Source organism: Lepisma saccharinum, chromosome 20, assembly GCF_977018435.1.
Source record: "Lepisma saccharinum chromosome 20, izLepSacc3.1, whole genome shotgun sequence".
Taxonomy (NCBI): domain Eukaryota; kingdom Metazoa; phylum Arthropoda; class Insecta; order Zygentoma; family Lepismatidae; genus Lepisma; species Lepisma saccharinum.
Genome location: NC_139248.1, coordinates 45,438,050 through 45,453,898, shown reverse-complemented (window position 1 = coordinate 45,453,898; position 15,849 = coordinate 45,438,050). Strand labels below are relative to the sequence as shown.

General features: G+C 38.1%; 1 protein-coding gene across 1 annotated transcript in view; it reads right to left on the bottom strand.

Annotated features, from left to right (window-relative positions):
- Positions 1-7,703: 7,703 nt before the first annotated feature.
- The window catches only part of LOC146003452 (trypsin-1-like), a 67,387-nt gene continuing 59,241 nt past the window's right edge, over positions 7,704-15,849 (bottom strand). Inside the window, exon 7 of the mRNA XM_083141738.1 lies at positions 7,704-7,825. Within this exon, the coding sequence (XP_082997864.1) occupies positions 7,704-7,825 (122 nt within the window). The remainder of the gene's footprint in view (positions 7,826-15,849) is intronic.

Here is a 15,849-nt window from a genome sequence, read left to right as displayed (position 1 = left end):
TTCTGCTTTCAAGCAAACTTTTCTTTAAAAAAAAAGATCAATACTCTTTATTACAGATTTTTTAAAGATACAGATTTTAATCTAATAGTAAAAACTATCCAAAATAAGAATACATAGAATTTACTTAAGTTATATGGCATTCAAGTGGTAAATTTTATGACAAATGAAAAATTGTGTCTGATGATCTCAAGAGTAATGATTTACATGGCAATCAGTGGCACAAGAACACTTTGTACACCCCCAAATGAAAAGTTCAAGAAACCCACACACATTCCTTTTTTTGAAAGGCCACATAGCTCTCAGTTTTTAAGACACAATTTGCATAACCTTGTACTGCAAATAAGATAGTGACATTCATAAGATCACTTTAAATGTTTAAAAATGTTATTGCTATTTTTGAGATAGTTTTTAACAGGTTTTAAAACATGTACAATTTTGGAACATATAAAGTTGTAGGCTTCATTCTATCTGACCTTTATGTTACAGAGTTTTTACTTTCTTATGAAGTTTTCCACAAACAGAGATCAAGTGAAGTAACTAGAACTACAATAGTGTTTTTGATGCTTTTGCATAGGGAGATAATTCAGACAAAAATAACTTGAAAGGGGTACTGGGGTACAGAAATTTGGGAGGTACAATGTACCCCTGTATATCCCCTCTTCCCCCAGCGCTGTTCCTATGCCACTGATGTTTTCTTTAAATTCCAGAGATTGATATTTCTATGTTCATCGAACACCATATAGTAAGTTGCATTCTGTGACTTCTCAAATTATTTATACAAAGGAAGATCTGCTCAAATTGGTTTTGTGCACCAGAAAATATTACAATTATAAAAGCCATGAATAAGAAAGGTTTTGTTGTAGCTAGAACTTTTAAATGTGTACTATATATCTAGAAACCAAATGCATAGTTGGTGGTGGTGTAGGCAAAAATTCAACTATCAAAAATGTTAATGTCAAATGTGTGCCTGAACACACCATTCTCACTGGAAGTTGTGTCCCAATAATATGTTCCAGAAGGATTTCCTTGGGTGGCAGAAGGTAAAAGTTATAGCAGTCTGGAAAAAAACTACATCTGGACAGGAAGGGGGTTCACGGAGCACACAAACCCCAAACTGAAAACAGAAAATTTTCAATATGTTTTCTTTTCTGCACAATAAAACACTACATTTCAATATACTTGTTTTAGAAAGCAGCTTTTTTCATTCATAATGTTTTCACAATGCTTCAAATTTCCCAATTTCCCCCGACTGTTGACAATAAAAGCTCACCAGGTTAGGCAGTGAGAGCCTGGCGCACATCTGGCACTATGAACTCCCTCTGCTATATTCTTCCTGTGTTGTAGCTTTACCGAAGGAGTCTAGAGAAAACAAGAGGGGGAAAACTGGAAATCAGAGCACATGCACCTTCTGAAAGAACACTGTCAACAGATGGCAGCAACTGTTTGGAGAATGCCGGTACTGGCAGCTCGTTTTTGCACTGCAAGTTGTGTTTTAGACACTAATTAATGACATTTTGCTGCCTCTTATACTATTTATATCCACAAAATATGTTCCGGGGGGTGGCGCAAACAAGGATTTTTTTTTCATGGGTGCTGCAAATGAGGCATCTCACCAAATAGAGATGCAGTTCAAAAAATCGTAGCTGTTAGCCGGAATATATTCATATATGTCAGTTAGTTATCTGGATATTAGAATTATTAAGATACTAATGAAATAAATTACGCGGATACCTATACTGTGATATCAAGATATTTATAATCTACATTATCCATATTTCCATGTAATAGCCTTTATCTTTATGAGCTTCCTGCAAAAGTAAGCGTTATTGTCGATTTTTTTTATGCTGTTGCCACATTCAAAATTGACCTCAAAATGCTGAGAAGAAATTTAGCTGTAGCGAAATTTTTGCTACAACTAGAGGATTTTTTTTGCTTCGCTACTGCTACAACTACAATTTTCAAAATGTAGCTAGCTACAGTAGTGCACTACTTCCGACCACTGGTTTTTCAGCATTGGAATGGTTTTCTTCTACAAGGTACGAGTGTAGTTCCTGTCTCAGTTGAAAATCACAGGAGATGACATTGCCAATGGACAACCAATGTGAGTTGCAATAAATAATACAGAAAATGAAATTGATATTTTTGACTAACACATTTAAACTTTCAGAGAAAGAAAATATTTTTTGGAAGTTCTCGCGGCTCCCCTGGGAAACTTAAGCATCTTCTGAGGGATGTGTGCCTCACACTTTGAGTCCCAGTTGAGCCTGCATTTTTCACTAAAATGTTTACACGCTTGTCATTTGTTACATTCATACTTCATTTCATGGCCTTACAACTTTATTAAAGTAATTTGGTATTGATCTCAGTTTCAAATCATATTGTCTAGACCATATAGCACTATTTTATGTGCTATTCATAGAACGTATTGCAGACTGAAGTCATTTGCATGTTGCAATTAAATTGATGCCTTTCGAAACTAGGAAGCATAATGTTTTCTTGTTAATTCTACACATTGAAATCATTAAAACAAGCAAATGCAATAATGCAGTCACAGGTAGGATAGCCCATGTTGTCTCCGATTCAAAAATCTGCCTACAGAAGACTGTGACCTGAGCATGTGCAGATATACAGTTGGCAAGCCTTATGATTTCTGTATTAGACCACAATTCCCACAGTCAACGTGAAGATTCTCTTAGCAGTATGACATCATCCTTGCTTCATTTGGAGTGGATTGCCCAGGAATTTGTAAGGGAGGGATGTGAACATACTGGGCTGTTATAGCATCTTCCTTAAAATAATAATAATAAAAACAGCCAGCTTATATTTTATCTTCTTCTGGGCTATAGTTACAATATTCCCCAATATCTCTCTGCCCACCCTATAGCTTTCTGTAGGAATTAATTTATTATTAGAGGACACTATATGTAAAAACACGGGCCTCCCCCATGGCGCAGTGGTAGCGTCTTTGCCTTGTAATCAAGGGGTCCCGGGTTCGACACCCGGTGGAGGCACAAGTGGTTCGGATCCCACTTTAAACTGTAGGTCCAGTCCCGATTAGCCATACTGTGCATAAAGTGGGCTTAAAACACCAACCAACTCAATGTAAAAACACATCCCAAGTGATGTTGACGAGTACTCAGTGGCGTGCCCAGGATTTTCGAAAGGGAGGGGTTGTGTATACTTTTTCTTGCTAGTCAGCCCTCATCTTGTCATATTTTCCTACTTTTGACCTTCTTTTTTTAGGAATACTGGGTGAAAGGGGAGGAGGTTATAACCCCCATCAACCCCCCTTGGGCACACCACTGCAAGTACTGTATTTACGTGTGTATAATGAGCACCCTGGTTTTGATGGGGAAAAGTGACAAAAAATTTTAGCTCTTGTATAATGTTCAGTATAATCCAGGTTCAAGAAATTGCATTGTGGACCAAGAGGAGAATATCCTCTTGTGTAAACAGTAAGTCACCAACCCAAGTCACCTCCCCCTGTCCCTCCACTCTGTTTAGCATCCCAAAGCTTTCACTCTTTAAGCACCTTATTTATTCTGTAATAGTAGAAAGGGAGATCAAAATTATATTACAGATTTGCAGTGCTCAGGAAGTTTTTTTGTGTTATTTCTCGCCCAACAAATACTGCTGATACACATCCCATGTGATGGGAGGTGCATGCTCGAATGCTGCCAGAATGGCACTGGTTTTCTTGTGTCGCAGAACATTACATTACAAAGTGAAAAGTCGTGGAAAATTGCCTTTCAACTTTAATGCGTGGTTTTTCTCATTTTCTCTTTACTTTTTTTAAAAAAAACCTTGAAAATATATACTTTTTCCATGGCTGACGTAACATTTATGAGAGGCCCATTCAGGACTCTCAAACTAGCAGTTAGCAGAACAAGATTTATTTCATTAAGGCATTTACACACTCCATATATGTCATTATTTGGCCAGTAATACATTTTAAATACGGAGAAACTAGTACTCACTTTTATCCGCGAAGCTGTTTTTTCTGCTTTTTCGATTAATTTCAGTGGCCACTGCCACCATCCTCGTTGGAACTTGCTGCGCTGTTGCTTGGCGTGCGTCTTTTGTTCGTAGTTCTCTGGCTGCCGTTAGGTGCGCTGTGCATCTTGGTGCGTCGTCTGCTATTTCCGGGCGATAACTGCTGCAGTAGTGGAATCCAAGTATGGTGCGCTTGCCCGCTATCGATGTTTAGTTCGTGCGGGAAGTGCATTATGGCGTGCGTTTCCTTGATTTTGGTGTCTATGAGCGTGTGGGCAGTGTGTTTGACTCGAACCTTTTGAATTTTATGGCTATTGTATTTGATATGTCTAGCAAGACCAGTAGTGGGTTGGGCTTTTTTCGCATCTGCTAGGTGTTGTTGGATTCTTTCATTGACAGATCTGATGGACCTGCCGATGTAATGAGCCTTGCATTCACACTCTGCATCATATACACCTGGGTTGTCAAGGGGGGAGAGGAAGTACCGTTTGTGCTTGTTCAGTTTATCAGTTATTTTGGAGTTGGGTTTGTGCGCTACTTTGATGCCAAATGGGAGAAGGGCTTTGGCTATGCGGTTGGAAGTGGTGGGATGGTAGGGGAAGGCAAACCATTTATATTGGTCGCTGGGGGTTGGTTGTGGCTGGGTTGCTTGTGGATGGGTTGATTGTGGTAGGTTAGGGTGTCTGACCTGTATTTCTGCCTTACTGCACCAAGTGGAAAGTTGTGATTCAGTGTAGCCATGTTTCAGGGCTATTTCTGTGATGGTGGCTATCTCCTCTCGTAGATCCTCTTCTTTGCCACAGTAGGAGAAGGCTCTTCGATAAAAGTTTAGCCACACATTGGCTTTTTGCTTAGGGGGATGGCTAGAGAGAGCATGTATGTACTGGTTGCCTGCATCCGGTTTTCTGTAGACGGTGGTTGTGAATTTGTTAAGTGAACGGCTGATGGTGATGTCCAGGAAGTTGATTTTACCAAGTTTTTCATGTTCTACGGTGAAGTTGAGCCTGGGGTGGATGCTATTTAGTTTGTTCACTAGGAGGTTGAGTTCTTCTGCCTTTTTGTATACAACTATTGTGTCGTCCGCGTACCTTCCATATCGGATGTGTTGTAGTTCTGGAGTATGGAGTATCTCTTTTTCAGCCAGGTGCATGACGATGTTGGCTAAAGGAGCTGATAGCGGGTTGCCCATCGCAAGGCCCTCGGATTGGTTGTAGAACTTATCTTCAAACTGAAAGTAATTGTGTTTTAGACAAACTTCCAATAGTCTGGTTATCTCTTGTACCTCTAGGGCCGGGATTCTGTTGGTTGTCAGCCATCTTTCCACCGAACGCAGTGCTAGGTCTATGGGGATTGAACTGTACATATCTACTATATCGGCAGGTCCATCAGATCTGTCAATGAAAGAATCCAACAACACCTAGCAGATGCGAAAAAAGCCCAACCCACTACTGGTCTTGCTAGACATATCAAATACAATAGCCATAAAATTCAAAAGGTTCGAGTCAAACACACTGCCCACACGCTCATAGACACCAAAATCAAGGAAACGCACGCCATAATGCACTTCCCGCACGAACTAAACATCGATAGCGGGCAAGCGCACCATACTTGGATTCCACTACTGCAGCAGTTATCGCCCGGAAATAGCAGACGACGCACCAAGATGCACAGCGCACCTAACGGCAGCCAGAGAACTACGAACAAAAGACGCACGCCAAGCAACAGCGCAGCAAGTTCCAACGAGGATGGTGGCAGTGGCCACTGAAATTAATCGAAAAAGCAGAAAAAACAGCTTCGCGGATAAAAGTGAGTACTAGTTTCTCCGTATTTATATACTACCGCGTCTCTCTTTTCCCAATCATGAATACATTTTAATTATTAGTTTCTTTCTCATCTTTTCTTACATCCAAACCTATGATCTTTAGACAAATGGACCACTTCCCCATTTTCTCAGCCAAATGAGTTAACTTGAAATTTTGTGTTAAGAGTCATTAGCAATCTTGCATACTTTATTAAACTGCTTTTTCTCACTAGTTTATTTTAGAAGTTGGAATAGACTTCGAGGTCTCCAACTCGGAACTAGATTTCTGTGATAAATTTTTCTCTTCCATATACTCTAATGTGGCATTTATCATGTATTTTAAATGCGAAGTGGCATAGTGACATGCTCCAAACAATTTCCCATTTCATTGTTAGTTCCAGGTTTGGCCACAACCACAGTACATTACTTTCTGGACGTAAATGGACCATGTAAATAAGAGTGAGTGGTCACAGTGGAGATGAGCTACTCTGGACCACATGGCCGTGTATCACTGACCACAGATTTGAACCAAATTCATGCTTTTTGTTTGGCCAAATTGGTAAGAAATGTAGTTTTGTATGCTCTTTATACAGTGGAACCCCGATTTTACGTTCCCCAGTTCTACATTTTCCTGCATTATACATTCAATATTCATGGTCCCAATAGAGCAAAATGGTATAAAAATTTCCCCAATTTTACATTTTCCCGCATTTTAAGTTCTTTCAACTTGGTCCCCTGAAAAACGTGAAATCGAGGTTTCAGTGTACTTGACTTCTTGCATTGTGTGAGTGACAATAGTGGTACAAATCTAAACCATTGTGAACCACATCAATCAAGAACTACCACAATAGATATCCATGCATCTGATCTGGATGTTACCTGTAAAAGTAAATGAGTTTTACACCGTATTGAGACACACTTTTACTAAGCGTGTGAACCTCGAAAGGTTCGGGGATCGAACCTGGAGCCCTTTAGATTAATGTAATTCTTACCACTGGGGGTTAGCGGTAGCCCGTAAGCTCTCGCTTGGCTGCACCTGCTAACTGCGGGAGGCACCTAAAATTCACAGAACCCTTTAAAGAATGGCAACTCTCTTGTATTTGGGTTATAATGACCTAAAGACTGCAAAAGCAAGGATGGCATTAGAAAAGCATATTACCTGTCTCGCTCTTGAAGCATGGATCAAAGAGTTTCTAAATTAACTCTCACTCACTTGCTGCAGTTCGTCTCTTAAATTGTCTCTCAGCTTCTCAGCATTTCACTCCTAAACAAGTTTCTAAAACTCACGTTCAGTGTTCATAATCCAGCCTGAATCTCCTTCAAAATCAAACTCACTCTCCTCTCTCCAAAACTCAAAATCCCTTTTCCTACTCCCGAACAACAGTCCTGTTCTCTTCCTTTCCAAAACCCCAAACCCAACTGTCACGAGCAAGATGCAACTTTCATCCACCCTGATCTAAACTCCTCCCCTTTTCGCTCATCCCATTTTTCTCTGCAAATACTGGTGAATGCTTTTCGCTGAGCTGGCGCTGAAGTTAACATATTCCTTATATTTCCTGCCAGGTTACCTAGTTAAATGTAAAACGAATATGAAAATGAGGGATATGTAATGACACTTACAATTTACAGTTCAATAATTTAATTACCTTTATTTGTTCAATTAAGTGTTGTGGATGCATTGAAATACAATTTTTAAATGAAAAGTACCTCTCACCCTGGTCATTCAAGAACTTTGTTATGCAATTTTTGTAATCAACTGGGCTGATGTACTAAAAAAAACACCTAATTTTGTCCTTGTGAAGAAGAAAATCAAATTTGTTGACCAGCATAATTGATATTGTACTTTTGCATTATTGATTAAAATATTACAAAAGAAAGTGATAATTTTTAAAATTAAATGTTGAATGTTTCAGAGATAACAGTAGAAAGAATCCTTTGTGTTCTGATGGATCCATGATCGAAGTTCAGCCACTCGTGTGTACAGTCCTGGGTAGCCTGGGTCTGCACAACCAATCCCAGTTGACACAACTCCTACATAAGTAGAATTTGAACAAAATGTCCTAATTTCATGTATAATTATTTTGAAATGTACATATTGCAGGCAGAAGGAAGATCACAGCATATTGTGCTTTTTATGGAAATATATCAATACTAATTTATCAAGAATTTTTCTTCTTTCATATTTCAAGGAATGAAAAACATGGTAGCAAATGAATATACTGGAATCAAGTACTTTTATCTATTTAACCCTTAACTTGTGAGGTGCTTATACTGGGACATACTTTGTGAGGTACGTCTGTCAGACCGCTCTGAATTTTTTCACCCCTGCCTCAACATAAATGACCAATTTAACTTTCTGATATTGAAGGATAATACATTTTGGGTATTATTGACTGATTTGACAGCAATTAGTGCCAGAACTTAAGTTATATAGCTACTATATTCATTAGTTTATTCATCTACAAAATATATTATAAATGTGAACATATTCATTTCACTTGTCGTACTGTCAAAAATGTACACAAAACATAACCTTTTACGATATATTTGGCAACTAGTAAGTGCAATTTAACTACAGAAAGCAAAAAGTGTTCAAAAATATTTTTAGTTTTTCTAATTCCTATAGAAGACTGCACGTCACTTGCCATGAGTGAGGTAGACTACATGCGATAAGCTGATGAGAAACTGATGCTGTGAGGAGGGTCAAGGACACTATCGAGTAAGGTAGACGGAAGGTGGTGACACTAGCTTGAATGAAAGGCGGTAATCTGAAACTTCCAGAACCTCAAGCGGTCTGTGAGACCGCACCTCACAAGTTAAGGTTTAATTATTTATCAATGATTCTATTAATTTTGGTGGCCACTGCTCTCATCAAAACATATATTTTTTAAAATATTTTATTTTACCTAAAGTTTCAGAAACAGTACTGAATGACCATTTTATACTGAAACAGTAACAGCAGGAAAACAACAATAATAACAACAAAACAATAGAGTACAAGTTGGCACAGAAATTAATCAAAATTACACATACATAATTAACAATTTTCCAAAACTTTGCTCTGGCAACAATATGTCAACATTTGGAGGCAGGTTATTATATGAGCGAGGAAGTATGCAGAAAAGAGACTCCTGTAGAAGGGAGAGCCTTGTGGTGGGATTGTAAAAGATACGTTGCGGGTTGGTCATAACTTGTAGATGAAATTTGTTGATCATAAATTCGGATTTAATTTTGGCATTCATGATTTTGTACAAAAATTTCATGTCTGCTAATTCGCGACGAGTGTCTCTCAGAGAAGGTATTCTATGGTGAGCAATGGTGAGGAGAAAGTTGAGGACAGAATCAATCTGGGAGAGATTTTGAAGCCATGGTCCAGATAGGGGAGCAGTATTCCAGAATAGGGGAGATAAGGGATTTGTAAAATATGCTGATGGATGATTGGTTTTGGATTTCAGTGAATCTGTACAGACATGTTAGTAGTGTTTGTAGAAGTTTACTTTTTGTCAACGATATTTCCAAGATATTTTTAAGAGGAAACTTTTTTGATGGGATTGTTAGGAAGAATTGTAGAAAGTGGTGCAGGAACTGGTTGAACAGTGTATCCTCCCCTATCTGCAGGAATTGCACATTTTCAAGATAATAAACAGAATTGAGTTTGTTCCTTTTTAGGAAAATGGTATGGCAGGAGCATTTCTGGGGATTCAATTTTCAATTCAAGTTTCCACTGACGATACCACACAAGTAGTTCTGTAAGAGCTTGCTGTAAGATTAAAGGATCATGTTACAATGCACATATGTCGCTTTCTGCCAAGCAATAACTAAGTGGCTTTTATATTGCATTTACATAATATTACACTGTTTTATCAGAAAATGCATTCAGTTACTTTTTAAATAGTCTCATGGAAGCTTTAATTTAAGAGGTAAAGCATGATATTTGGTCCGAAAGCTCTTCAGTTACATGCATTTAATTGATAGCATACATATGAAGGCCATTTTTCTGTGCCATACTTATTATCTAACAAGGAGCAGGATAATTCACTATAAGATCCAATTCTAAGCCAAACACTTGCCGAATAAACTGGCAACATACAACTACATTTAGAGAGTGGAGTTTCTAATGTCATTATTGTTATCTGAATGTTAAATACCCAAAACTTTGTAAACATTATCTCAACCCATGATAATGATGAATGCTAGGAAGGTGGCTAACCTACCAGTCCACCATTTTGAAATGCAATGCTATAATTGAATTTTTGCAGGAATTCAAGTGCTGCAAGTTTTGATAGTAACCACAGACATGACATATAACAACTTTATTATTATTATTACTAAATCACTATATAAAGAAAGCTTTCCTGAAAAACGTAGAAAACTTAATAATAAAGAAAACAAAAGCTGGATCACAAATGGAATTACTATCTCAAGCAAAAAAATGAAATTACTTCACAGAGAAAGCAAAATCAATAACATTCCCACCTTCTAGAACATCTATGCAACATACAAAAATATTTAAAGAAAAGTTCTAAAAGTAGCATAAAAACAGCAGTATGACAAAGAGATAAGGAACGCAGCAAATAAAACAAAAAAAACATGTGGAATATAATAAAGAAAGGAACCAACTTCGCACCAAAGAATCATCAAAACATAAAACTAAAACTAAGACAAAATAACATTAATAAATAAATAATCACTTCATAGAAAGTGTTAGAAACTTATACCCACAAAACCTCACTCCCAAAACAAATAATCATCACTGACAATCAACTAGAACCCAAAAACTTTTTTTTATGGACCTAACAGATGACTCAGAAATTATACTAATTATCGGGAAACTAAAAACAAAAAGACAGCAGGACTTGATGAAATAACAGACCACATTATAAAAGCATGCCATTTCCAAATAGTAAAACCCCTTGTACATATTGTAAACCACTCCTTTCTGACTGCAATTTTTCCAGAAGAACTAAAAACAGCCAAAATAATACCAATCTATAAAAAAGATGAAAAAATGATGTAAAAAACTACAGGCCAATTGCACTACTGTCAGGGTTATCTAAAATAATGAGCATGCAGTTGAGAAACGACTAAGGAATTTTTGTAGCACATGTCAAATTATAACACCAACCGAACATGGTTTTTTAAGAGACAAAAGTACAAATACAGCGCTTCTCGAATTCACAGAAAATGTACTTCTCCACATGGAAAGGAAACTACAGAATACAACAATTTTCTGTGGCTTAAGTAAAGCTTTTGATACCATAGACCATGATGTACTCATTAAAAAACTAGATTGATATGGGATTAGAGTAGTTCCTCTAAATTGGTTTAAATACTACATGACAAACAGAAAGCAAATTGTAGAAATATCACATGAAGATAAGTATGGCAATATTACCAAGCACATTTCAAATACCAATACAAATAATCTTGGTGTGCCTCAAGGAAGTGTACTAGGTCCCCCCTACCCTGTTTCTGCTAGCTATATATAAATGATCTCCCATCTGCTGTACCTGCATCAACTACACTACTCTACGCAGATGACACCTCCCTAAGTATTGTAGATCGTAAAATGAACTCTCTTCAGGAAAATTCTAATAACACTTTAAAAAAATAAATGGATGGTGCAAGGAAAACAGACAAATACTAAAACCAACAAAAACTAGCAACAACATGGCCTTCCACATGACACAATAGTGAAAATATATGTAAACAACTAGCCACTTTACATTATGCAATTCAGAAAATAAGCAGTATCTCTAATTTAAAAATGGTGAAAATACTCTAAGGTATGCCATATTGCTATGGGGGAACTCAACAAAACTGTCGAAGGTTTTCATTCTACAAAAAAAAAAAAATTAGAACTAAGGTCCAGGAGCCTCCATAAACATCTTGTAAAAATCTGTTAACCAAACTTTCAATACTCACAGTACCATCCCTATATATATTAGAATGCCTCCTATTGTAAAGCACAAATCAAAAACTTTAATAAAAATAGTAATATACATTATCATTACACAAGAACAAAGGCAAATATAAACATAGACAACCACAGACTTAACCTATACAAAAGGAGTGTCAAAAACATAGGAATACTACTATACAATAAACTTCCATGTGAAATAAAGCAGGAAAGAAATCTTAAGCTATACAAAAATAAAATAAAAAAATATCTCTTAGAAACATCACAGCATAGAAGAATTTCTATAGCATACCTAAAACTACCATCTCTGTCTCACCCATATACAAATAATATATTTGATACAATATATACGTATATCAACATGTATGAGTATGAATCTTTAATTATGCTGATCTACATCCCAAATATGTTATCAAGGGTATGTAATACAGGGAGGTTATTGCAGCATGCCACCGCAAGAGCGTCGGCCGCTTACCGGCCTTGTCATGCATCAGGTGCCGGCAAATTGCATAACAGATAGCCCGTTACACAAACCGCTTGTTTTGTAATGTTTCCACTTTTCACAATTATAGTTACAATTACAACTTAAATAAGCACGTACCTTGCCGCAAGGATGCTGGAAAAGGTGTCCTCTAAAATACAAATATTTCTGGCACTTTATTTCTGCCCATATCGCTTCTGACAGCAATGACTCATCCAACATAAAGGATTCAATTTTTCATTCTTGTCTTGCCTTCGAATAAACAAAACCGTGACTCTTATTTTGCAGATAACACAAGATTAATCCTTTTGAACACTAGAGTCAGTGGCGTGCCCAAGATTTTCGAGGGGGGAGGTTACATATACATTATTATGCAAAACGAAAGCGCAGATAAACGAATTATTTAACAGTGTCACTTAATTTTAACGTGTGAATATTTTTGAAGTAAAGTAGCGATCATACACTGTGTGCGTTTTTCTTTCTGAGAGCGCCATTTGAAATAAGCACTTTTCCCCTTTTGCTACTATGGGATAAACTGAATATAAAAGGCTACAACTGCTCAACAACTGCATCTTTTTAAGAAATTTAAATTCTAAATGTAAGAATGAACAAAAAGCAACATTTTATGTAAATTCCGACAATTGTGAGTCCAGGGGGAAACGGGGGCCAAATCCCAAAGTTCTATTTTCCCCGTAATTACGCAAAATTTCTGAACGTCGTAATTTCCATATTTTTTTTTTCAAAGTTGCGGCAGGAGCATTACATATCCTCATAGAGTAGTCTTTTGTTGTGCTTCCCTCAAAATTTGGTCCATCCAGTGTCTATAGAGCCGACGCTAGAAGCGAAATTCCTCAGATGTCACAAGAGCGTCAGCGGCTTATCGGAGTAGTGGTAAGCCGCGAGAAGCCTCTCGATACTACGCGAATGCGACAGCTGTCGGCTACCAGTTGTTTAGACGTGTTCACTTCGGTTTGCGTTTATCAGTACTCGTGTTGTTTATACTGTGTTATTGGTGTGCTATTCAGTGCTAGTGCTTTATCGTGTGTTAATTGTTATTCATTCATTAGTTATGCCGCCAAACAAATATAGCCTTGAACAAAGAGTTTTTATGTACGATACTTACGTGAAAACGAACTCTTGCAGAAAAGTAGTCAGGCGATTCGCAAGAAAATTTCCTGGCAATCCTGTTCCGGACAGACATACTGTTTACAACCTCGTTAAAAGATTACGAGAGACAGGATCTCTTGAACCTAAGAAACGTGTTTCCAGACGACGTGTTCTTACGGAAGAAAAGCTAGACGAAATTGGTGAACGACTTGAACATACTCCAAAAAAATCCCTCCGTCGGCTTGCTCAGGAAACAGGCATTTCAAAATCCTCAGCACGAAATGCCACTAAATTACTTAGATTAAAACTCTACAAAATTACAGTGGTTCATGAATTGCAACCGCGCGATCACGCGACTAGAGTTCGATTCTGTAACTGGATGCTGGATAATGTTGTTGCTGGCAGAGTAAATCCAGAATTAATCATATTTTCAGACGAAGCTTGGTTCGAATTGAATGGCCGAGTTATTTCACAAAACAATCGCTATTGGAGCGCAGAAAAACCTGACCTTGTGCATGAAGTTCCGCTCCATCCTGCAAAAATTGGTGTGTGGTGTGGTTTGAATGCGCACAGAATAATAGGGCCTATTTTTTATGAAGGTACTATCAATGGTGAAAGGTATCGAAGAGACATACTACAACCTTTTTTTGAACAATTAACGGACATTGAATGCCAGCAGTCATTTTTTCAGCAGGACTCTGCTACTGCTCACACTGCTTATGAATCACTTAATTTTATTGCCGAGATTTTTGAGGACAGAATTATCAGTACTGAGTTGTGGCCCTCTCGTAGCCCCGATCTTACTCCTTGTGATTATTATTTATGGGGAACATTAAAAAACAAAGTGTATCAGAATAACCCGCGTACAATAGAGGATTTAAAAGAAAATATAAGAAGAGAAATTGCCAGAATCACACCTGAGGAGCTTATGGATGTTCAGAGGAATTTCATACGCAGATGCCGGAAATGTATTGGTGTTGAAGGAGGTCATTTTCAACATCATTTATAACACAGAAGGTTAGTGATCATCATTATTATTAGTTTTAAATATAATTTTACACTTTCGGTTTGCTTTATGCGCCGCGATGCTGTCTTCCCTTTCTGTCAACCGAGGATAAAGTAGAGATGTCTAAGAAAGATTAGATGTCTGAAATAAGGTTGTAATTGTAACTGTAATTGTGAAAAGTGGAAACATTACAAAACAAGCGGTTTCTGTTACGGACTATCTGTTACGCAATTTGGCGGCACCTGATGCATGACAAGGCCGGTAAGCGGCCGACGCTCTCGCGGTGTCTAAGAAAGATTACATGTCAAAAATAAAGTGCCAGAAATATTTGTATTTTAGAGGACACCTTTTCCAGCATCCTTACGACAAGGTACGTGCTTATTTAAGTTGTAATTGTAACTATAATTGTGAAAAGTGGAAACATTACAAAACAAGCGGTTTGTGTAACGGGCTATCTGTTACGCAATTTGCCGGCACCTGATGCATGACAAGGCCGGTAAGCGGCCGACGCTCTTGCGGTGGCATGCTGCAATAACCTCCCTGTATATATTTGTAGCTATAACTGCTGTATCCTATATATGTAATCAAACCGATGTAATAATATATACTTGTAACTTTAATTATGCTGCATCCCATATATGTAATCGAGTGGACTAAATCAATATATAAGTCACAAAATGGAATAGAAAGAAAAGTTGAAATAGTTACCTGATGAAATGTGGTTTATTTTTCAACGTAATCTCCATGAACATTTAGGCACTTGTCCCAGCATTTTACGAGTCCCTCAAAGCCAGCAGCGAAGAAGGTTTGTGGTTGGTGTCGTAGCCAACTGGTAACCTCCCGATGGACCTCCTCCATATCCTGTAACCGGTAACCACCCAGGTGATTCTTCAGTGGGCCGAGAGATGAAAGTCAGATGGTGCCAAATCTGGACTGTAGGCTGGCACTGTGTGGACGAGGATTGTCATCCAACAGAAGAACGCCATCTCGCAAAGCACCTGGACATTTCCAGTGAATGGCTGACCGTAATTCTGCAATACATGCCTTCAGTGACAGTGTGACCCTGGAGCAGAAATTCCACGAGTAGGATGCCTTTACTGTCCCAAAACATGGTGACCATCATCTTCTGTGCCGACTGGGTGACCTTAAACTTCTTCGTTTTGGGTGATGAGGGATGTTTCCATTCCATACTGGCATGTTTTATTTCCAGTTCAAACTGGTGAATAATGATTTCGTCACCAGTGACGATGCGGTTAAGGAACTCACAACCCTCTCTGACGTACCTCATGAGATGCTGTAATGACAGGCCCATACTGGTGTTTTTGTGTTGGTCAGTGAGCTTACGAGGAACCCATCGTGCACACACTTTGTGAAACTTCAGGTTGTCATGCATAATGCTGTACGCTGTTCCATGTGAGCAATTCAACTGCAAAGCCACCTCGTCGATAGTCACACCGATTGGCCCGGATCATGTCTTCCACTTTCCTCATGGTAGCGTCACTGCAAAAGTCTGTAGGACAACCTGGACGAACGGTATCACT